We start from the raw sequence: 24,293 nt of genomic DNA, 5'->3' as shown, positions 1-24,293 counted from the left end.
CCTCTCGTTCACAGAGTGGTTTTGAGCATATCTGTGAATGAACAGCCACTACTCGTGTTCCCCCTGAGGTCTTTTTTAATGTATCCGATGAAACGCTCACCCAGCTGGTTCCGCGTGTTTAACGTCGATTTTTAACTCGGTAAAAGTATTCATAAATATGTCGTTTCATCTCCGAGACATGCTGCCTCGAGTTCCTCCTGGTGTTACGGCAGCGTCTTCACGACCGGACAGTCGGCTTCTGAATCACACGACTCCGACATCATTATCCGCCCAATGAGGGGAGAGTTCATGCATCCGAGTGTTTTTATTTATTTATCCCACCCATAAATGCCGGGCAGGGATCGTCACGTTTCCTCCTTTTCTTCCGACCTTCCTTGCCTCCTTTCTCTACTCTTTTCCGACCGTTCGTGCCCCTTTCCTTGCCTCAAAGTACTGTCTCCCAAAATAATGGACCAAAGGAAAAAGTCCTGTTCTGCACCGACGACATCCGGCCCCCGTTCCTGAAGACGTAGTGCCTTGGTCTTTCTCTGCATGTCCACTCGCCATTGATTTTGTCTGGTTTTCTCGTGCCGGCTGCCTACACATCGTCATAATGCTGCAGTCGATCACCCCCACGGGTCCCATCAGCTGGACGAGATGGGAGGAGATGGGAGGAGATGGGCTTTTGACCAATATCTGATTGTCAGCATGTCGTTACAACAAATACAAATGCTACAGCCATTGAATGAGGTTTAATTGCATTTGAGAGTAACAACCGCCGAGCCTGCGGCACATTCACAGACGGCAGTCCGCACACACAGATCAATGACGCTACCACGTGTCATGGTCGCTAAGACGTTTGTTTCCGGAGATGTTCTGTTAACTTATTTGTCGGAAAGAGTGAAAAATGAATCTTGACCTGAATGGGCTTCCATGGATAGAAACGTCCGGACCACCAAAATCACCAAAACACTTTTTGCTTCGGAGATTTAGGCCAAATGAATACGACAGTGGATGAATAGTTGGTCGTCGGCATATTCCACGATCCAGACCTCCACGATCCATCAGGCATATGGAGGTAGAGAGGAGGAGTGGGCGGAGTCTCAACAGTGGGCGGAGTCTCAACAGACTAACAAGACCAGTACAGAGATGAGTCCTTTACCTGCTGCCACTAGGAGGTCATTTGTAATTTTCAGTGCTGTCTCGGTGCTGTGGTGTTTTCTAAATCCTGACTGAAACTCCTCAAATAAACTATTATGATATATAAAGTCACACAACTGATTTTGGACCACTTCCTCAAGGATCTTGGAGAGGAAGGGGAGGTTAGAGATCGTTCTGTAGTTAGCCAACACCTCTGGATCCAGAGCGGCTTCTTCAGGAGACGTTTAGTTACAGCTACTTTGAAGGAATGTGGCACGTGGCCTGTTAGCAAAGACACATTGATAATATCTAACAGAGAGCTGCCACACACACACGCTCACCACGCCTATTAGGCCCGGGCAGAAAGCACAAGCCGCAATTTAGAAAGATTTTGACGGCGACGCTCCGAATGAGAGCGACCAGGACTCCCATACACCACAATCACTGTCACACACCACCAGGCAGCAGATGTAACACCGGTGTGTGTGTGTGTGTGCGTGTGCTACGTTACCCGACCGCGAGAGTGCGTTGAGCTGCATTGTCTTAATTATTGATGGTGGAAATGGAATCAAATGAAATCTTGAAACTGGAACTCTCCTCTCCCTCGAGCTATTCCTTCGTTTCAGTTCCCCCGGCGTCGGTCACATCGAGGTGGTGGATGGATATGCAAATGAGCCCCGAACACATCTCTGGGGTCAGCATCCCCTCCGTTGTGTTTGTCTCCATCATGTTTCTGGCTCACGCACTGAAGCCCGTATGAAAGAGCCCCTCGGCGTGCCGTCATCCTGCCATCTGGGTGGCATCAGATTACCAGGTAGCCCTTTTTAATCCAGGTGGCGGCGCCGCGTCGGAGAGGAAATGAAGCCGAGTGGAAAATGTTCAACTCAATGAGGCCCTGCGTCTCCTCTCTGGGCTGAAGGCTTCCATCGGGATGCTGCTGACGCTGCATCCTTTTTTTTAAATGTTTCCGTGGATGATTGGCAGCTCCGTGGTTATCAGCTCACTTTCACCTTGCCAAAAGATTATTGGCCTATCTCGAAAACCGCAAGTCAGCACTCCATCACCATCCTCCTCCTCCTCCTCCTCATCCTCGGCAGATTAGAGACCGGATAAGAACATATTCTGTTTTTAGTCCCATCCGCGACGGCTAATTTTAGTTTTAATTGAGTCGCGCTGTGTTTAAAACACAAGGGTCGTCAGCTTTCTTTTTCTTTTCTGAATACATGTCTTCAGAAGACACCATCCTGATGTTTCCCATCGGGATGCCGCTCTTTGTTTCGTTCCCCATGAATCACGAGGTCACAGACTAAAGCCGTGCGAGCTCCTCCGAGGTGTGCGGTCTCTCATTACGCAGCATCGCCTGCTTATCAGATTTAGATGGAGAGAGAACATTCTGCTAATTAATGCTGCCGGCAACGTGTGTGTGTGTGTGTGTGTGTGTGTGTGTGTGTGTGTGTGTGTGTGTGTGTGTGTGTGTGTGTGTGTGTGTGTGTGTGTGTGTGTGTGTGTGTGTGTGTGTGTGTGTGTGTGTGTGTGTGTGTGTGTGTGTGTGTGTGTGTGTGTGTGTGTGTGTGTGTGTGTGTGTGTGTGTGTGTGTCAGGCAGACGAGCAGGGATTTGCATCTGATCCGTTTGATCTATCCACTTAAAAACGCATCGGGCAGCGTTTCCACGGGAGGCCTGGCCAAGACCCGGGGCCCATCACACCCTCACACCCTCGCTAGTGTTGTGATGCGGCGTTCAAATCCCGGACGCAAGTACACGGGATCTCTTGTCACCAGTAGACAAAGCAGTCAAAAGACTGGAACATTAAACTTGAGACGTGACATGAACTTGCTCTGATTATTACTATGAACTAATAAATCATATGGAGAATATAATGACTGTATCCACCGCTTGCTCTTAACAAGCCAGTGGCATTTTCATTTCATCCAATTTTGGGAACCCATATGTATCTATTTTCCCTGTGTGTGTGTGTGTGTGCGCACACATGCTGCCTCCCCTCACTCTTATATTCCCTAACCAGGTCCAACCATTATGCTTTCTAGAACATAATACTTAGCGCCTATGAATTATAAATGCCTGTGGTTTCCACGGCTTATTTTAAGAGCGTACCCCCGTGCACACGCACACAGATTGCTTTACAAAGCCGGGGTTAGGTCCCCTCAGGAGGCATGCCGAGCTTCCACCGGGCCCTCTGTGTGTAGTGTGTGTGTTAAACAGGGCTGAAACCAACGATTCCGCAAGTTGGAAGCTCCCGCTTCACTCGAGAAGCATCTCGATGTCGCTCGGTGCCGGAGAGACTAATGCAACTTGGGAGTTTTGCCTTTTTTCTTCTTCTCTGGAGCGCTCTGTTGTTTCTATGGAAACGCACTCCATCGTTTCCAGAACTTGAACTTGAACCCCAGTCATTGTCACACTCTCAGGGGACAGTGGAGGACAGCCTCCACTTGGAGAGGGGACTTCCTTTGAATAATGTCTCTGACGGTGTGGTACCCCCCCTCCCACTCCCCTCCCCCCTCCTCCTGACAGGTATTAATATATACATTTATATATATATATATATATTTTTTTTACAATATTTATATATATTTATTTATTTATTCATATATATATATGAATAAATACATTATATATATATATATATATACACACATTGCCACTGATACCTGATCCAGCTATTTGAGTCGGTATCAGTGCATCTACACTTAGAATGCGTTGCATGGCTATAGTTACAGGCACTCGTAAAATATAATTATGACAATAACCAACCCATTCTTAAGCTCTTTACAAAGCCTCATACGGTGTCGCACTACTTCCTTATTGCTGATTACTGACATTTTCTTTCAAGGCTCATACTGTGGTAAAGCTAACTTTACTTCTTAAAGCAACCAATGAGTGGGGAAGAGTAGCTTATGAAGACTAAACACAAGTGATTAGAATGTGTTATAAAACATGGCAATACAACACAGCTATTGGAATATTATGGTTTCTTCAACAGAATTATGAAATATTATGATACTTAATAAAGATATGCGTTATAATGTATTAGGATTATTATTCCTATGAAGCATCGTGGATATGTAAGAACGCATATGAGTATAATTATAGGGTGCTATTTAATGCATTGCAAGTCACAGTGGTGCCAGATTTTGGATCCTGACAAAACGATGAGAGAAAATGGCCGAAATCCTGCAATTATTTCGGTCCCGTGTGGCTCAAAGACTTCCTCATTTGCAAGTGCACACCCCTTTGAGTCAGCGGCAGTGTGTTCCCCCAGAACAGAAATGCTGGAGGCCAGGTGCCTGCTGGGCGAGCTATAAATAGCCTCCTGGTGACAGCAGGACTAAGAGCCTCATGTGCACGAGAGCATCTTCCATGTCCACGTTCATTATTTAGAACTCAATATGCATTTCATTTTCTACACCAGTAATCTTGCGTCCGTACATCCATCTACGCCAGGGAAACAAACGCATTATTAATGTCGGGCCAAGAGGAAATAGATCCACAGCAATCTTTTTTCTTTCTTCCTTGTTATTTTCTGAAGGATCTTACTTTTAATGGGAAGCTGAGAAAAGACAGCTGGGTGTGAGGAGAACACCGTCTCCATCTCATCTCGGCCTTGTCTGCTGTTTTGATGCACTGAGAACATTTAGATGTGAGGCATTAACATCCCTCTCATTGTGTAACACTTCTTCTGTGTTCATAATTAGGCTTTAAGGACTGAGAGCGATTCATTTAGAACATTGTTAAGACTCCTTTCCCATTGCCAGTATGGGTATAGAATGCTATGTTCAGTGTCTGTGATATTACATGTTTTGCTGTCAGGTGGGAAAAGTCAGATCCAACATAAAGACTCATTTTAAACTTTCATCAACCGCTGAAAAGAGTAAACAAGCTTATTGGTCCATCTCTGTGGAAAGCCTGTTCAACTGGAGACTGCTGGCTTTGAGGAGAGCACATACATTATAGTAGTCGTCCAGATCTTTGTTGATTGTATTCGTTATAATCACAAGAGGTGAAAATGAGCCTTCGGAACTGGAGTCGAGAAACCCGTGTGACCGCTGAGTCATTTGTCCCGCCGAGGAATGGTCTCGGTGGGTGTCGGAGGGCGTTTTGTCCGGTGGGGAAAGCACCGTCACATTCCTGGTTGCTATATTTCGGGAAATACATGCCAAGCATACATGTCATGTGCATGACATTGGATGTCGTCCGGGGTTCTACAGTCTGGAAATAACTGGATAAGTCACGAATGTTAACTGGATGGTTTCCCCCTGTATCTGACTGGACTCGGGACATGTCTGGTTGTATAGAATCACTCAGCTACAGAGAATGTCCTCTCAGTGGACCTCATGGCCTTTTTATCCTCATTCCTCCGTCAAGCCACACAAGGCTCCATCTGGAATAAGATGTTTGAATGCCGGCACTGTATCTGAAAAAGCTCTTTCTTTGAGCCTTTGATCTCGTATTAGCATTTTGTTTAGCAAAAATGGATGTCATTCGCCTCCTCTAACTTTCATTTCCGGTTTCAAAGGTTCAAACTTCCTCTGCGTCACCCATGTCATCCCCGTGAAGAACGAAGAGGGCATGGTCATGATGTTCATCCTCAACTTCGACTACGTCCTGTACGAAGGAAGCAGCGACTCGCTGGAGAGACTCAACCACACGTCGCCGGCCAAAGCTGACCGACGTGAGTAAAGGCGAGGAGGAGCCGGAGAGGTCGCTCACTGTACGCTATTTCACAAATGTTATTATGACGGATGATGAGATAAGAGACAAAGTCTTGGAGCCTTTGGGGAGATTTGAGATTGAGGGGCGTCCGGCCTGATAGGTCCCAGAGTCCAGACACTGCTGCTGGTGGCTGGTGATTCTGAGACTGGTCGGATGATGAAATGAGGAATCTGTGAAGACTAGGCCGGTACCAGGAGGTGGAAGGGACATCATATAGACCTTTTAAAGGGGTTCTACCTTCAACCCAACATAGAGGGTTCCACCTAGAACCATCTCTCAAAGGTTCCACCCAGAACCCCCTATGAGAGGTTGTATAGAGAACTCTGCTCTGGTGCAATGGTTCCACCTTGAACCCCCTATGAGAGGTTGTATAGAGAACTCTTCTCTGGTGCAATGGATCCACCCAGAACCCTCTCTATCCAGAACCCTTCTAACCTCTAAGAAGAACCCAACCACGGTTTTGACCAAGAACCTTTGTATATTCGAAGGGTTTTATATATAACCCTGTGAGGCTCCTAAAGGACTGGGACTCACACTCCTGGTTCACAATGACAGGGGGGGGGGGCTTCATCCAGAAAGGGTTCTTCATGGAATCCTTAAAACACCCGTTCAGAAGCAAATGGTTCCATGGAGAACCTCAGCCCAACAGGAAGAAGCTCTTTCGGTAGAGCTTCATTTGGTAGAAGCTTTGGCCTTGTACATATTTAACTATATATAACTACAAAGTGGAACACTTCTGTTCTCATGTTACTGCTCGTGTCACAGCGTAACAGCTTAAAGAGCTCGGGGGGGCAGCCACATGTGACATTTTACTTGTAACCTTTTCCCCACATTCACATCAATTTGTGCTTCTTTTATTTTGACACGACTCAAATGTGAATGTCACCCGCCACCGCGAGATGCCACGTGGACAGATTTGTTTATCTTGCCGCTTTAGCGTGACGCGCCGCGGGAATTACCCGCCTGACGGCTCCCCGGCATGTCGACGCCGCCGTTTAGCAGACAATGATGTGTTACTTTGCCACGATCTCAAAAGGTCCGGCTCAATTTACAGCTCTTAACCTGCCAGGATGGACCGCTGAACCTCTACTCCTCAACATATTCCTCGATGCCTGCCTCTTTCTGTGGCACGAACAGAAGCAACGCAGCCTCGTGAAGCCATGCGTGCACGTGGAAGCTTTTCTTTGTGCGCGTGTCACTGATGAGGCCTTCCCCTCTCACTCTTCTGTGGTGGCTAATTGCTCAGCCGGAGCTGGGAACAGGCCTCTGAATTAAAGTTCGTCTGGATGTCTCAGTGAAAATCTGCTGCTGAGGTCTGGATGTTTTTTTTACACCGTCTCCACACGCGGCCTCATGCTTCACCGGAGAGGGTTGGTATTCGTCAGCCCTCCCGCCGGTAACTCCAGGGACCGAGATCACAGGCCGCGAACACCTGCATCATCGAGAGAACGCTGCGGACGGACAAACGTCTACAGATGCAAATTGAACCGAAATGGATGCCGGGGTGTTACTATTCCAGGGCTCCGCAGTATGCGTTGGAGCAGCTGCCTGTGGTTTGGTGTGAGGAGGTGGTGATCCATGTGTTGCATTATCTGGACGGCCTCCGTCGGGCGGCCGTTGCCGAGCGGGACGACTTCAACAGATCCCGCGAGGCGAGTGTCATTCAGGTGACTGCTCTACAGGGGGAAGCGGCGCGAAGGCGGTGCCTTGGTCACTATTTTTACCCGACGACGACTTCGACGAATGACACTTTGACGGCAACTGGTCATCGGGAGGGAAATATGGAGCACAATATATAGAATGGAAGTCATTTGAATGGTTCTAGCTTAACGATGATCCTCGTTCACACCTAACCAGTTTAGGTTTGTGATTTTAATGAATGACGGACACCTTGGAGAGCACTTAAAACCTCCTCTGCGCTTGTTCCTGCGACAGTGTTCAGGGCCAGATGTCGCCATGATGTCTCACACGGCCAACGATGCCAGCCTCACGCCGTCACAGCTGGTAATAAATATAGCGAATTTGCCACTTCATCAGAGCAACCATCGACTCTCTGCCCCCTTCAAGAGAGAGAGCTTAACAAGCCCCCGGCTGCAGCGCTGCATAACCTTGTCAGAAGCCCTACGGTGCAGGTCTTGGCATGAGACCAGTTCCTATGTTGTGGCACAGGTTGGCTGCAGCTGCTGGTCTTGCTCTCCGTCGGCGCCGTACTTCATCCCACTGCTTGAGTCTCTCTTGAATGGGAAGACGAGTGAGTGACCGCGAAGGAGGAGAGGGCTGGGAAGTCATTTCTGAGCTCTGATTTTCTCCAAGAGAAAACAAAGTGTGGTGATGTGACGATGTGGTCAACCACCTGAAGATCACCATCTGTGTTATAATGTTGTCGGCCAAGTGAGTTTGATCTGGTTCTGAAAAGTGTCATAAATAAAACTGCATTCTCTATACTGACCACTAGGGGGCGACTCCTCTGGTTGTATAGAAGTCTATGCTTCATGTGTTAAAGTTGCATTCTCTCTACTGACCACCAGGGGGCGACTCCTCTGGTTGTATAGAAGTCTATGCTTCATATGTTAAAGTTGCATTCTCTCTCCTGGCCACCAGGGGGTGACTCCCCTGGTTGTATTGCCCACAGTTCTAAAATGGTCACTTCCAGTCACTGTTTGCTGAAACCAAGATGGCCACGGCCCAAATTCCAAACTTGAGGCTTCAAAGCGTTGCTCCACAGGCCGATGGGTGACGTCCACTTCCTGCGCACCGACGTTTTGTATCTCCTCGTGGGAACATCGGCGTATGCAGACACGCACCGTACATAACACCGCTGCTTAGATTCTCTCTCTAAATGAACGGAGTGCATCGGGAAACATTGATCTGCTGTGTAACAGGAGCAGGTACAAACTAAGACACGCAAACCTCGGCGCGTTAACCGCTCCGCAGGTTTCATTTCATTCAAAACCACGAGAACAGGAAACCGAAACAAAGGAATCAAAGCCACCTCTTTGCCCCGCTTCCACCAGAGGACGACGCGTTATCGTCCTCTCTGAATCACGCCAGACGTCTCACTCCCCAACACGGGGATCTGAGGGCCCAATTAATATGCAATGCTAATATTACTATCTGGTATCATAGCAACAGGAGCCGGTGTGCGTCCGCCGGTTGTGTAAACGCTGCCGGTGAGTTTCTTTTGCAGGGAAAGAATGAGAGTGGGGAGTGATCTATCTTTCGCTCTCTCTCTCTCTCTCTCTCTGTCTCTGTCTCTCTCTCTCTATCTTTCTGTCTCTGTCTCTCTGTCTCTCTCTCTCTCCCACACACACAACACAGGTACAGCACTCAGATCCCTGACATTGTAGATGCAGCTCCATAGGAAGCTTCCTCCTGAGTGCCTGACAGACTTCTGAGCTAATTAAAGCTCGGAGCCGCCATTCATCGTTTTGTGGAGGTGTCTCGACGCGCCGCGGCTCGCGTTCACGACAAACTGTTTGGAAAACGCTAAGGCGGCGCTCTATTTATAATGAGACTTCTTCTGGAGGGGAAAGTGTTCGAGACGGCCGTTAAACAGGCTCTTCTGGAACATGAATGTGTGTGTGGGGGGGGGGGGGGGGTGAAGCAGACACCAGGCTTATGTTACTGCTGGAGGGTCCTGAGTAGTTCCAGAAGGTCTGACGCCCGCGACGAGGTGGCGGAGCACGCCTCACATCTCCGTTCACGCAATGGAAAATAAAACGATGGATTAACCGCCATCGCCTCCGTGTCCTCTCTGGCCTTTCGCCTGAAAAACACAGTGACCCGAGAAGGAGAACGTCTCTCTCTCTCTCTCTCCTCCCGCTCGCTCTCGCCCCAATACAAGGAGCGCCCCTTCAGAGCCTCGACCCATTTGACCAGATGTGCACGACCGATACGACGCGTCTACCGAAGGTGGCGCGAGGCGTTCAGGCTCGCTCGCTCCGCCCGCACCGTGGCAGTCAGACGGCGCTCCGATGTGTCCGGCTTATGTTCTAGATTTGTTCTAGGCCACACGCGAAAATCCGTCGATTATTGAACGCCGTTCCCACGCAACGACCTATCGCGTTCTCCCGCATCTCCCCAGGAGCCGCCAATCGCTCGGGACGGACTCCTCGACGCACTTTAACACTTCACTAAATGTCCTCCGTGAATAATTGAAGGAGTTGCCGGAGGACGAGATATCAGCGGGGATATCGAAATCGGCGAGATCCCGCCGGCTCATTAAAAAACGACCGTGAACTTGTCGAGCGGCACGAGTCGCCCACTGCCTTGGCCTCGTGTTCCCGTGGGCTCTGGGCTCGGTGCTAAACAATCGCCTGTAATCTGGTTCCCGTTGCTCTGCTCCGTCAGGAAAAGGGCGATTCTTCCGCTTCTGCTTCCCGGCCATCCCTCTGCTGGGCCTCAGCAAGCAGTCGCTGCCCCAGGAGGACCCGGACGCCGTCACGGTGGACTCTCCTCGCCACAGCGACGGCTCGGTGGCGACGCGCGACGACCAGCTCCCCGCCGCCGCCGCCACGCGCGAGAGCTGCAGCCCGACCGACGCCAACGACACCCGCGCCCTCATCGGCCCCATCAGCCACTGCTCCACCCCCGTGTCGGGGCCCTTGGACCACTCGTCGCCAAAGGGCCCCTGGGACCGGACGTACCAGACCCACCGGCGCCGGAGCAAGGAGGACGGCATCACCGCGGCGCCGTCCATCCCGGGCCTCACGCCAACCGCCTCCAGAGAGAGCGTGTGCAGCATCCGCAGAGCGTCCTCCGTGCACGACGTCCAGGGCTACGGGGCCAACTCCAAGGGTGCGTTCAGGGACCGGCACGCCGGTGAAGGTAGGAGTCGCCTGCCATCGATGCCTGTGTCTCAAGTCGTATTTATTCTTATTTGTTTTACATTAGAAATGTCCCGTCTTTATGTTTACCTTCACATTGAAAATGCGGAAGGTTATGTTTTGATCGCCGTGTATTAATTAATTTATTTATATGCGTGTTATTCGCGTAACAAAAAAAGTTGTAAACCGAATCGCATGAAATTTGGTGGGATGATTGGTTATTATCCGGGGACCATTTGATTAGACTTTGGGATTGATCGGGTGAAAGGTCAAGGTCAAGGTCATGAAAAGGTCAAAATCTTCTTTTTACCATAGCGCGGTCAATTTTTATCCAATTGGCATGCAACTAATGCCAAAATGTTCATAATTCAATGCCCAGTCTTGTGATATGAGAAGGTATGCGCTCTACCGAGTGCCCGTTCTAGTTTTATACATGTTTTTACCTGTTGCTGCCGAACTGATGAGTCGCCAACTCACAATGGCAATAAACGTCCTCATCCGTATCCGTCATGTTAGTTGCTTTAAAAAGAAAAGAAAACGGCACCTTTTGTTTTGGTGGAGGTTGTCGGCCTCTTGTCGGTTATTTAGACGTCCGTGCAGAGCGTGACGCCAAAAGGCTGTTTATACGTTCACCTGCCGACGTCTCCGATGAACACGGACGCACTAAAGGACTTTGACACCACGGCTTGAGATCATTGAAACATTCCTAAGCCCCGAGCCGGTTGATGCTGTGCTATGATTGGCCGGTCTGCGTTTGAGGGTGGAACATCGCCGTGGGTCACCTGGGGATCTTTAACTAAAGGATTAAAGGACGCTGCTCGCACACAGATACCCCCCCCCCCCCCCAGTGACAAACATTAACTATACTTTTGATGTTGTTAATTGCCGAATTCACTGCGGCCCCCGAAATAGGAGACCGTAGCCGTCTCTTCATCATGATTACGCGTGTCACATGTACACTGTGTGCTATTGATCTCCCCTTGAGACCCATTAGCTATGTGGCCTTCATTTGGATGAGGGGGGACCAGACTGGCCGTTTCCTCCAGGCCAATTAGTCTACCCCCCCCCCCCCCTATCTACAATAGCGCCCAGTGGCTGACACAGTAATACGTCCACGTCAAAGTAATGAATAGTTCATGGGGACAGAAGCGGGGGTTTGATGCCAGCCCCCATTTGTCATCATAGACGCACCAAAAAATTTTTTTTAAAAAGAGTCCTCTCTCTCCTCGCTCACCCTTTTTGTCTTTTTCTCCCCCTCCTGCCGTGTTGCTGCTCTCACAGACAACGGGCGCAACATGAAAGGTAACACGCGGGCGTCTTGAGCCGTTAGACCTCGGCGCGCCTCCCGGGTGACCTCTGACCTCCTGCTGCATGAGACTCCCCCACGCGGACGAGCTCTATGTCCGATGCAAATTTCCCCGGTGGACCGCGCCTTTGTGAGCGCCTGAAAACACAGACGCGGCACGGAACGAGTCACGTGACCTGCCGATCCCCGGGGGAAGGCTTGTTTTTTTTTTTTTAATCAAACGAGGCACCCAAACACCACAGTGACCTCTGCACGCGCCGGCATGAAGACGACACGTCGACGGCTTTCTGCCTGTTCTTGTTCATTGGAGAGAAAGCGATGCCTCCCACTGTCTGCAGCCGCCGGCTCCCGGTTGCCGTGGTTTGTTAAACTGTTTCCATTCGAATTCTTTAAGTCGAGATTGTTCCCATGACGACTGACCCTCCATACCCCCACTTTCCACTTTTCACGACTGCAATGACGAGTTGCACGAGTTGAAGATGTGCATGACGCCGTCCTCTCTCTCTCTCTCTCTCAGGGCCGCTGAGTCATATCCGATCCAGCCTTCTGGGCTCCACCTCCGAATCCAACCTGAACCGGTACAGCACCATCAACAAGATCCCCCTCATCACGCTCAACTTCTCCGAGGCCAACAACGAGAAGAAGTGCCCCTCCCCTCCGTCCTCCGAGAAAACCCTCATCGCCCCCAAGGTCAAGGACCGCACGCACAATGTCACCGACAAGGTCGCGCAGGTGAGGCGCTCAGAGCGGCCTCGCACGGGAGGCCCTGACCCCGATGATGCTCAGTGGAATGTGGTTTTACTGTTCACGGTTTTGTGGGGGGGGGGGGGGGCTGTGAAGGACCGAGGAGTCACAGGTGGACGAGTTTTATTTATTGTATGAGACCATTTACAAGATGCTTGAATTCATGGTTTGTTTGTTTTGTTTTTGTTTTGTATATATATATATATATATATATGAGTTTTTTAAGCAATCATAGGTTAGGGCACTTATGAGCTCGATATCTTCCGCCTTAACCCTTTCAGCCACATCTTTCTTCTTTTAAAAAAAATTACTGGTGGTTGTATATTTTGCAAATCTAAAAGAATAAAAAAATTAATGAATGGTATGCGCCGCAGTCCTCTGCCTACGATTCAAATAATATATATTATATATTTAAGATCCCTGCAAACGTCACGCCAACACTTGATATACTACGACTGCTAAGTATAAAAATAATTCTCGTGGCTCAACAGTAAATCTTCATCAAATTACATAAAACATTACAAATGTGATTTTTTTTCCCCCTTTTTTGTTTTATTGAATGTGCGATTCAGTAGCTTCCATCCCTCTTACCCGACCATCTAGTCACACATTCTGCTTCTGAACCATGAAGCGCGGCAGTAGACATGTTTAGTGGACTTGTATTATTAACTCATCCCAGCAGCTCCTTGTTGACGGTCTTCGGTCAGGCAGACCGGAGAGATTCTGCATCGTCATCTCGTTTTTATATCCCCGCACATCCCCACGCCCCCTCAGGGAGGAGAGGCTCAAGAGGTGTGCATCACATGCGGCAGACAACCAGGGATCCTCTTACCCGCCCGGCTTCTGGAGCTCAGGCCGCACGTCTAGAGTTACCGACTCGGAGGTCGCTCTCGCCGCCGAGGAGACCGCCGCTGTAACTTACTGTATTCCCAGGCTGCCCTCGAACCTCCCGTCAGGTCTCAGGTTAGCAGCCCGTTAAAGGTGGAACGGAGAGAGGCCGAGCCCTGTTGGGCTGGAGACTGAAGGCGGGGCCACAGACGACCCCACTGACCTCCACATTCAGCATTACAGTCGCCTGCAGAGAGGCTTTTAGTGGCGTAACATGTGGCACACCAGAGGACCTGGAACCATATGCTGTGGGACTCGTGTGTGTGTGTACACACAAAACATGAGTAGTCCTAATTATCCCCCCCCCCCTGCTCCTTCTACAACCGATCACACGTGTCTCCGCTCTGCGTGTTGGGCGTCGACATGATCACAGAAACAAATGGAGAGAGGAGCCCCGCGGGGATCGCGACAGATCTCCATCTCTCCACAGTTCTGGGTCAGTAAACCGTTCTCTAGACGGCCGACTGTGAGGAACACGCGGCGCCAGCAGATGTCTCGAGGACGCCGGCTCCGGACTCATGCGAGTTCAATTTCGGAGGCGCCGAGCAGACCGGTTCTCCCCCGGTCCTCCTCCTCCACGGGCAGATGGAGGCTTCGCCCAGGAAGCCGGCCAACGGAGAGAGAAAAGAGCGCTCGCACTGTGAACGTGTCGGTGCACGCACACACACACACACACACACACACACACACACACACACACACCTGGTGCTGGAAGATCCACCTGCTTGGTTAGGCCATGATTTGTTTGGAGTGATAATATCAGGGCTATTCCTAAAGGAGGAGGAAGCAACGCTCCTCTGCTATAGACGATGGCCGCAGACTAAAAAAAGAAAGCTCACGCTCGTTTGCATTTCGTTTGAAGCCACGCCAAACACACACAAGAGAGCTCATCACCGGCCAACGCACACATCTACACGAGGAAGGTTAAATAATTAAGATGGGATCTTTATTTAGCCCGAGCTGTTCTCCTCCCAGACTTCCCAGCAGGCCGAGGGGTGATCCATCGTGGTGCAGAGTCCCCATCCCGTTTGTATTATGCCGATTTTATTTAGTCATGCACGGAAGTGTTAAGAGTCTGTCGTCTCTTTTTCTGTTTTTTATTTTTTTTTATTTCCTACGACTTTATGTTCAACGTCAGGAAGTCTCAATGGGATTATCGTAAACATGAGCCAGCTCCTCCGTATGGTTGTTTAACTCTTTTCTTGCTCATTTCCAACACAAATCCGTTTCAGGATACAGAAATCTGAGCATTTGGAAGTCGGTCCACACTGAGCTGTGAACTGTGAGGAAACGAGCTTTTGGCACACCTGCTTTTAACGAAGTGGCGGCCTGATGAAGAACACGAGACATTTCTGATCAACTCCAAATGTCATCGAGAAGGTCAATGAGTTTGACCCTCCACATCGCACAGAGGGCGGGACTTCCCAATAACCAATTGAATGACTAGGGCTTCAGTCTTCTAGTTGTTGTGTGCCATCCTCCCCTCTGTCACCGGGGGCGTGAAGCTGGGCGGGGTAGAGAACCGGGTTCATCCTCTCGGTTCCTTCTCTCCGTTCCTTCTCTCCGTTCCTTCTCTCGCTCCCTGGGACTCAGTACTCATCTTTTAAGTCAGCCCTGGAAGTCAGACACTTGGCTCTCAACAGAAATCTGCAGGAGTCACTGTATAAATATAGAAATCATTTGGTTTGATGGGTCGGGGCCATCGGTTAAAAATACAGACATGAGAAGTAATATTCCAATCTAATATTTCTAGATTTAAAGTGGTACATCCACGAGATAAAAACTAAGTTGAATGATGAGATTATAGCGGTACATTTACGACCAACTTTTTTTCTTTATCTCGGGGAATATTCTTGAATCTTGTGTTTTATCCATGAACAATTTTGTGTTATTCTCCTACTTTTATTGAGTACAGATGTCCTTTAAGCGTGACTCCTCCGCCCCCCTCCTCAGGTCCTCTCTCTGGGTGCAGACGTGCTGCCCGAGTACAAGCTCCAGACCCCGCGCATGGACAAGTGGACCATCCTCCACTACAGTCCCTTCAAGGCCGTGTGGGACTGGCTGATCCTGCTGCTGGTCATCTACACGGCCATCTTCACGCCTTACTCCGCCGCCTTCCTCCTCAACGACATCGAGGAGCAGAGGCGGCGCGAGTGCGGTTACTCCTGCTCCCCCCTCAACGTGGTGGACCTGATCGTGGACATCATGTTCATCGTGGACATCCTCATCAACTTCAGGACCACGTACGTCAACGCCAACGAGGAGGTGGTCAGCCACCCGGCCAAGATCGCCATCCACTACTTCAAAGGCTGGTTCCTCATCGACATGGTGGCCGCCATCCCATTCGACCTGCTCATCTTCGGCTCAGGATCAGATGAGGTGAGGGGGGGTCGTCGGTCACTGAGTCAGGCCAAGAGTACTCCTTAATGTATATATATATATATATGTGTGTGTGTGTATATATACTGTATATGTATGTATACATTGATGTATATATATATGTGTGTGTGTATATATACAGGACTGTCTCAGAAAATTAGAATATTGTGATGAAGTTCTTTATTTTCTGTAATGCAATTCAAAAAACAAAAATGTCATGCATTCTGGATGCATTACAAATCAACTGAAATATTGCACGCCTTTTATTCTTTTAATATTGCTGATTATGGCTTACAGCTTAAGAAAACTCAAATATCCTATCTCTAAATATTAGAATATCATGAAAAAGTATACTAGTAGGGTATTAAACAAATCACTTGAATTGTCTAATTAACTCGAAACACCTGCAAGGGTTTCCTGAGCCTTGACAAACACTCAGCTGTTATAAATCTTTTTTTTTACTTGGTCTGAGGAAATATTAAAATTTTATGAGATAGGATTTTAGAGTTTTCTTAAGCTGTAAGCCATAATCAGCAATATTAAAAGAATAAAAGGCTTGCAATATTTCAGTTGATTTGTAATGAATCCAGAATGCATGACATTTTTGTTTTTTTAATTGCATTACAGAAAATAAAGAACTTTATCACAATATTCTAATTTTCTGAGACAGTCCTGTATATGCAAGTATATATATTTATAATAATAATAATAATAATAATAGATTATATTTATAATGCACTTTTTAATTTGCATGGGCAAAACTCAAAGTGCTACAAAGTAAAAATGGTTTAGATAAAAACAGAATAAAAGCAGCGACGTCTATGTTCAAATCTAGTAAAAAGCTATTCTAAAAAGGTGTGTTTTTAGGCCTTTTTAAAAAACATCCACAGTCTGTGGTGTCCTCAGCTGGTTTGGGAGGGCATTCCACAGTCTCGGAGCAGCGGAGCAGAAGGCTCGGTCTCCCATAATTTTCAGTTTGGTCCTGGGGGGAAGAAGGAGGTTTGCCTTTTCAGAGCGTAGGCTCCTCGTGGAATTTTGTGGGGTGAGAAGTTCTTTGATATATGAGGGCGCATTTCCATGAATGCACTGATAGGTGAAGAGGGTGATTTTGTAGTCAATCCTGAGTGAGACCGGGAGCCAATGCAATAATTTGAGTATGGGCGTGATGTGCTCATACTTCCGCACTCTCATCAGGATCCTAGCAGCACTGTTCTGGATGTATTGCAGCTTCTGGATGTTCTTGGCAGAAGTCCCAATGAGAAGTGCGTTACAGTAATCCAGCCTGGAGGAGACAAAGGCATGGACAAGCTTTTCAGCATCTGATAGGCTGAGTGAGGGACGGAGTTTAGCAATATTTCTGAGGTGGTAGAAGGAGGTCTTGCATGTTTGTTTGATGTGGGCCTCAAAGGTCAGGTGAGGATCCATTTTAACACCCAGATTGGTGACAGTTGACGAGAGTGAAATGTTCTGACCGGAGAAGGTGATGCTGGTGATGGAGGATGAAAGGACCTGATGTGGAGTGTATGTACAATATGTATAATATGTATATATATAGATATGTATGTATAATATCTATATGCATAATATGTATATATGTGTATATATATTTATGTAATATGTATAGGCAATATATATATATGTATTATATATATTTATGTAATATGTATAGGCAATATATATTTATATATATATATGTATTATATATATGTATTATATACTGTATATATATTTATATTATATATATATATAATGTATTTAAAAATATATATATTTTTTTATTATATATGATGTCATCAATGCCAGCATAGGAATACAGCTTTTGGTAAAAGGTAGGACGTGTGTGATTTGTGAGGAGGTTTATAGGGGTGACCAGAATATTCTGGAACCAAAAGAGACCAAATGAAACCTCTTCCTTGTTTGAGACAGAACCAACACAAAAGAGTTCCTTCCTTTTGCGTTGGGGCGGCTACCTTTGTCTACATGCATCTGATATCACTTTTCACGAGAGGATCATAAACGTTTTCCCCTCGCCGACACTCCTGCGTGGCGAGGCCAGCGGTCACGTTCTTGTTTCCCGACCGCCAAAGCAATCTGACGCCCGGCTGTCACATCCGCCTCCCTCCCGGAGGCCCCCGCGGGGCCCGGGCCGATCCCAATCAGTTCAGAAGGTCTCCGCCTGATGGTTGAGCAAGTCATCTAATGCTGAGAGAGAGCAGTTTAGAGAACACACACACACACACACACATCCTGGGATGACGTGCGTGTTGAGGGCCTATTTACTGGAAGGTGTGTGTTCATGTGTGTGGGGGGTTGAGCAGGCAGTGAGTTGCAGGTGCGGAAAATTTAGCGGACATCTGAGCGGCGGCGTGGCTCAATGTGTATGTGTGTGTGTGTGTGTGTGTGTGTGAGATGACACAATGTGTGTGTTGTGTCAAAAGAGCGACGGGAGATGATGTATTTTTATCTCCAACTAACACGTGCGTGTACAGTTTTAGCGCTCGCCTTTAAGGTGCGCTATTTCAGCTTTTTGTGCCGAGACTATTTTTAGACGCGATCCTGTGCGCCTTCGTTGCCTGGAAACGGACGAGATTCCATTTGTTTTTGTTGGTGTGCCGATTCCATTTGAAACTCGGCGGGTTGGGAGCCTCCCGTGAGAGGTTTGGGCTGCAGGCCGCCCCATGTAAATGTTCTGGGGTCGCATTTCCATACCGGAGGCACCTGAGCTCCGCCATCATTTTCATAACGATGTCCATCTGCCTATCGTGTCCATGTGCACTTGTGCTGTGGTTCCACGTTGTAGCTCCTTGCAAATGAGGCTGGTTCAGTGTGAACTGAGCTCTTCAATGTGCATCTAGGTATCCAGAGTGGAGGCGATGCACGTTAACACCCAGACCTGGACCCGCGTGCTCCTTCTTTGGAGACGAGCTGGTTCCTCAACACCGACTCAGCGCTGGTCCTCGGTGTCGGGCGGTTGATGGTTCCCCGTGTGCGCGATGAGTTCAGAAGCACCACGTTCACTTTCTGAGGTCAAAGGGCAGCGCCGTAAATTGGCAGATTATCACGAAAATCACCCACGCTTTGTTTAATTAATGGTTAAAGCGGACTGAACGGAAGAGAGGAGATAGGAGAGAGGCTAGAGAGAGGAGAGAGGCTAGAGGAGAGAGGCTGGAGAGAGGAGAGAGGAGAGAGGCTAGAGGAGAGAGGCTGGAGAGAGGAGAGAGGCTGGAGAGAGGAGAGAGGCTAGAGGCTAGAGGAGAGAGGCTAGAGAGAGGAGAGAGGCTAGAGGAGAGGGAGGCTAGAGAGTAGAGAGAGGCTAGAGGAGAGAGGCTAGAGAGAGGAGATAGAGGCTAGAGGAGAGGGGCTAGAGAGGAGAGAGGCTAGAGGAGAGAGGCTAGAGGAGAGAGGCTAGAGAGGAGAGAGGCTAGAGGAGAGAGGCTAGAGAGGAGAGAGGCTAGAGAGAGGAGAGAGGCTAGAGGAGAGAGGCTAGAGAGGAGATAGAGGCTAGAGGAGAGAGGCTAGAGAGGAGATAGAGGCTAGAGGAGAGGAGAGAGGCTAGAGAGGAGATAGAGGCTAGAGAGATAGAGGCTAGAGGAGAGAGGCTAGAGAGGATAGAGGCTAGAGTAGAGAGAGGCTAGAGAGAGGCTAGAGAGGATAGAGGAGAGAGGCTAGAGGAGAGGCTAGAGAGAGGAGATAGAGGCTAGAGGAGAGAGGCTAGAGGAGAGAGGCTAGAGGAGAGGGGCTAAAGAGTAGAGAGAGGCTAGAGAGGAGAGAGGCTAGAGGAGAGAGGCTATAGAGAGGCTAGATAGGAGAGAGGCTAGAGGAGAGAGGCTAGAGAGGAGAGAGGAGAGAGAGAGAGGCTAGAGGAGAGAGGAGAGAGGCTAGAGAGGAGAGAGGCTAGAGGAGAGAGGCTAGAGGAGAGAGGCTAGAGGAGAGAGGCTAGAGGAGAGATGAGAGAGGCTAGAGGAGAGAGCCCAGGTGGTTGTCCACTCCTCCCAGAACCTCGGCCCGGCTGCAGCCCCTCAGCTCGACGGTCTCTCCGGTCGTTGTTTGGTTTCCTGCCATCGGGTCGGTCCGACTTCCTGTGAGCCCAGAGTGTCATCAACATGGTCAGAACTCCGGCGCCGTGGACAGCGATGGATCTTCTCCCAGCTCCTCGGCTCCTCTGCGTGAATGATGGCGGTGATTTAGGGGCGGAGACGACAGAGGCTCCTTAATGGACCCATCAGAACCGGCTGCCGTGATGGAGGCGCACTTCAACCTCCATGAATCATCCTCAAAAGAAGAAAAATCCACTGGCCCCCGTTCACGCGTCTTTAAATAATCCACGGTCTGTTCCTGGACGAATCGCCCTCCACTGAAGCCACGCCCACACTGACCGCCACGGGTTCACGGCCGTCTCGGTCGCAGGTCGCGTTGGCGCCGAGGAACGCCGGGGTCTCGCTCGCCGTGTGAAGAGATGAAGCGACGACGCACACGCCTTTGAGTCTCCAAGCCGAGCCTCCATCTTGAGCCTGGATGTCCCGCGTGTCTCTGAATAATATGGTTGGCACGATTATAAAGGTCACATCTTCAAATGTTGACTGGGAATAGCTGCGTATTTGATTTTGAATGACCTTCAGATCCAGGGAGAGGCAAGTCTGTTTTTGTGGGCAAAGTTTATTCATTTTATTTATTTCATTTATTTCATTATATTCAGTTTATTTTGTGTAGCCCAAAATCACAAATACGGTATTTCCCTCGTGATAAATCGAGTCATTTCCTCATAGACTTAATAGAACCAGAGAAGTCGCCCCCTGGTGGCCAGCAGTGAGAATGCAAGTGTCACAGCTTTCCTCTCCACTGAACCCCGTGTGTCTCTCCGTAGACCACCACCCTGATCGGCCTCCTGAAGACCGCCCGCCTGCTGCGGCTTGTCCGGGTCGCACGCAAGCTGGACCGCTACTCCGAGTACGGCGCCGCCGTCCTCATGCTGCTCATGTGCATCTTCGCCCTGATCGCCCATTGGCTGGCCTGCATCTGGTACGCCATTGGCAACGTGGAGAAGCCGTACCTGGAGCACAAGATCGGCTGGCTGGACAACCTGGGCGTGTCCATCGGTGATGCTCCTTTTATTGCATTATTAACCCTCCTGTTACCTTCAAATGTACTAACATCTTTTACCCTTTTTGACCCCAGCAGTTAAAACCTCCAGAAAATTATTAGAATTAATATTGTTTCCCAAGTTTAAATGTCAGATACTTTATTTTTGTTTGTTGACGACCTAATTAGCCCTTTAAATAAATAAAAAAGTTGATATTTCTTATATGTTTTACACAGTGAAAAACAGCCTGGGGTCAAATTGACACCGATGCGTACAAGTTGTGTTCAGGACATTGAAAACATATCATCATGTGAATTTTATGTTTTCCCAGTTGTCCCCAATAAATTTGGAAAAGTCATGGAATATGAAGCAAAAAAAACGTTGACATGTTTGTGTTCATTGTAGGAAAGAAGTACAACTACAGCGACCCCAGCTCGGGCCCGTCCATCAAGGACAAGTACGTCACGGCGCTCTACTTCACCTTCAGCAGTCTGACCAGCGTGGGCTTCGGCAACGTGTCCCCCAACACCAACTCCGAGAAGATCTTCTCCATCTGCGTCATGCTCATCGGCTGTGAGTGACGGCCGACTCACAGTACATGTGGTGTTATGACGCCGGCGTCACCGCGACCCGGTGTGCTCGGGGTGCGCTCGCGCGGCGCTTCACGGAGCTGTCGTACTACCCGTCACTCGGAAGCTCGACGCTCCCGCGGCTTGGAATTTGCTGCAGACTGGTTTTGGTTTCTGTCTTTTAGGTGTTTTTTTTAAATAGATTGAAAAATAATAATAATAATATTAATAATTCGGACTTCTATAGCGCTTTTCTAAATACCCAAAGACGCTTTACAGGGAACAAGAGACAGACAGAACAAACAAACAATTGAAAGAGTTGAAGATGTTTTGTTTAACGGAGGTATGTGCTCCTGTGTGAACTGAGGCATGAAGACTTTATTCTTAGTTCTGGTTTTACTCATGTTGTGATCTTAAAGATTATCTTTATTTTTTTAATTTGTTTTATGTCTCACTGTTTTTTGTTGTACGTCTGAAACTTTGTTTAATGTGCGACTGGCTTTTCTGGTTAAATACATTTAAATAAAAATAAATTAATACAAATAGAAACAAATAAATAGACATTTTAAATGTTAAAAATGAAAACCAATAAATCAATAGAAATCAATAAACATAAATAACAATAAATATACATTTAAAAATGTAAATGTTTAAAATATATATATATAAATAAATATAATTAAATATAAATAAATCAATAAATAGAAATCAATAAACATAAATTCAAATAAAAATTAAAATAAATATGAAAATAAATACAAATAAATAAATAGAATGTATGCCGGTAAATGGCTAAATGTATTCATGACCTACCTGTACCTTGAGACCAGGCACGTGCACAGGCATTTTGGGGGGCAGGTGCTCAAACCAAAAAAAAGGGCACCCATCGCCAAAATGATTTTTCCAAGTTAAGGAGTTGGTTGCTAGCAACACTTGAAACACATTGTGTCGTGAGAAGACATGAGAGTTGAACAAAATGACATGTTTTCTATTAACAATTACAATTTATTTTCATTTACAAAATAATAGGAGCCAAAAATGCCATATAATAAACAACGTACTAACCTCGACCGTTCGGTCATACCGGGAAATATCAAACTTCTGTAAAAACGTTATAAGGCCTCAATCTGATATTTCCCAGCATGACATCACTCTTGGTTAGTAAGAAGCTATTACAAGTGTTGTTTTTTCTTGCGTTTACTCTTTTCACCCTCTGCAATTACTCATACAAGATTGATCTTTGTAAAACTGGAACAGACAAAACAAAGAGAAACATACCACATAAAACAATGTGGCACATGGATAGCATGACACCGAGAGCTATTGTTAGCATAGTTTAGCTGCTCTGTTCTAGCTGTGAATTATTGTGACATTTATCAAATGAATTAATAAATTCAACATACTATCGAAATTGTCTAAATGGCATTTATAAGACAGATCTCTCTCTCTCTATCTATCTATCTGTCTATCTCTATTTCTATCTCTCTCTCTCTCTCTCAAACATGACGTCAGTAAACAGCTGGACTAGGCTTTGAAACGGATTTTGGGAATTTGTGTTTATTTTTTATTTTTAGGAAACGTCGAACCAGTTGTGACGTAATATTTTCAATTGTGGTTAATTTATCACCAAACAACGTCAGGGGACAAACACCGTCATGACTCATGACCTGTGTGTCTGATGCTGCGGGTCAGAGGAGAAGGAGGTGCAGCCGTTTGGTGGCGCGAGGAGCACTGCGCGGAGGAGGAAGTGGAGGAGGAGGAGGAGGGAGGGGCGCGGCGGGGGCTCGTGAGCGCCGCGGAGCATGTCGGGGCGAAATTCTCACAAGAACTCCAATAAATGCCCCGACAGATATCCAAACACATTTGGGAGGACTTGATGACAGAGACTATTTTTTATTCTTAAATACTTATTAATGAAGAAAAAAAGTGGGCTCCAGCAAAAAGGGCACTTTTCTCATCCAGGGCAAAAGGGCTGGTGCTTGAGCACCACTAGGGGTCTACCTGTGCACGTGCCTGCTTGAGACAATGCTGACGCACAGGAAGTCGTGTGGCAGCAGCAACAGTTTTGTTGGGATACTGTGACTCATCGCCCCCCGTGTGACTTCTCTCTTCTCTCGCAGCTCTAATGTACGCCAGCATCTTTGGGAACGTGTCCGCCATCATCCAAAGGTTGTACTCCGGTACGGCCCGGTATCACCTCCAGATGCTCCGGGTCAAAGAATTCATCCGTTTCCACCAGATCCCGAACCCGCTGAGGCAGAGGCTGGAGGAGTACTTCCAACACGCCTGGACCTACACCAACGGCATCGACATGAATATGGTACGAGAAGAGTGTGTGTGTGTGTGGCCTGCCTTTAAAAACAATATATAATATAAAGTGTTGTTTGCTGTTGCTTTCTCCTGTGCTGCTTCTTCTCTTTCCAAAAAACATTTGAAAATAGCTGTAACCACATGGTGAAGAATGTCACTGGCCAAGTATAATGTTGGCCTCTTGATTCTAATGCTGTGCAGGTGAATGAAAGCCCCAGTTATTGCCTCTGCAGACGGTAACTCTGGCTGTTGTCTTCATGATGCTTGCTGTCCATGGTACTTACATAAGTTTGTCTCTTCCATGTCTGCCTCATGTCAAATGGGATGACGACCACCACTCTG

General features: G+C 47.9%; 1 protein-coding gene across 5 annotated transcripts in view; it reads left to right on the top strand.

The window, feature by feature from the left end:
* The window catches only part of LOC130204324 (potassium voltage-gated channel subfamily H member 7-like), a 42,801-nt gene that overhangs the window by 9,948 nt on the left and 8,560 nt on the right, over positions 1 to 24,293 (top strand). For 3 of the 5 annotated variants that reach the window (XR_008833623.1, XM_056430960.1, XM_056430959.1), the window contains exons 3-9: positions 5,653 to 5,808; positions 10,200 to 10,676; positions 12,499 to 12,713; positions 15,567 to 15,992; positions 20,857 to 21,088; positions 21,478 to 21,645; positions 23,762 to 23,961. Coding sequence is in view for 3 of the 5 variants with exons in the window: in XM_056430960.1 (XP_056286935.1) it covers positions 5,653 to 5,808; positions 10,200 to 10,676; positions 12,499 to 12,713; positions 15,567 to 15,992; positions 20,857 to 21,088; positions 21,478 to 21,645; positions 23,762 to 23,961 (1,874 nt within the window). In the remaining 2 variants the exon portion in view is untranslated. Of the gene's footprint in view, positions 1 to 5,652; positions 5,809 to 10,199; positions 10,677 to 12,498; positions 12,714 to 15,566; positions 15,993 to 20,856; positions 21,089 to 21,477; positions 21,646 to 23,761; positions 23,962 to 24,152 lie in introns of all 5 variants that reach the window. The other 2 variants (XR_008833624.1, XM_056430961.1) reach the window with 2 other exon arrangements.

This window comes from Pseudoliparis swirei, chromosome 14 (genome assembly GCF_029220125.1).
Source record: "Pseudoliparis swirei isolate HS2019 ecotype Mariana Trench chromosome 14, NWPU_hadal_v1, whole genome shotgun sequence".
Classification (NCBI taxonomy): Eukaryota; Metazoa; Chordata; class Actinopteri; order Perciformes; family Liparidae; genus Pseudoliparis; species Pseudoliparis swirei.
This window is presented reverse-complemented; position numbering and strand designations above follow the sequence as displayed.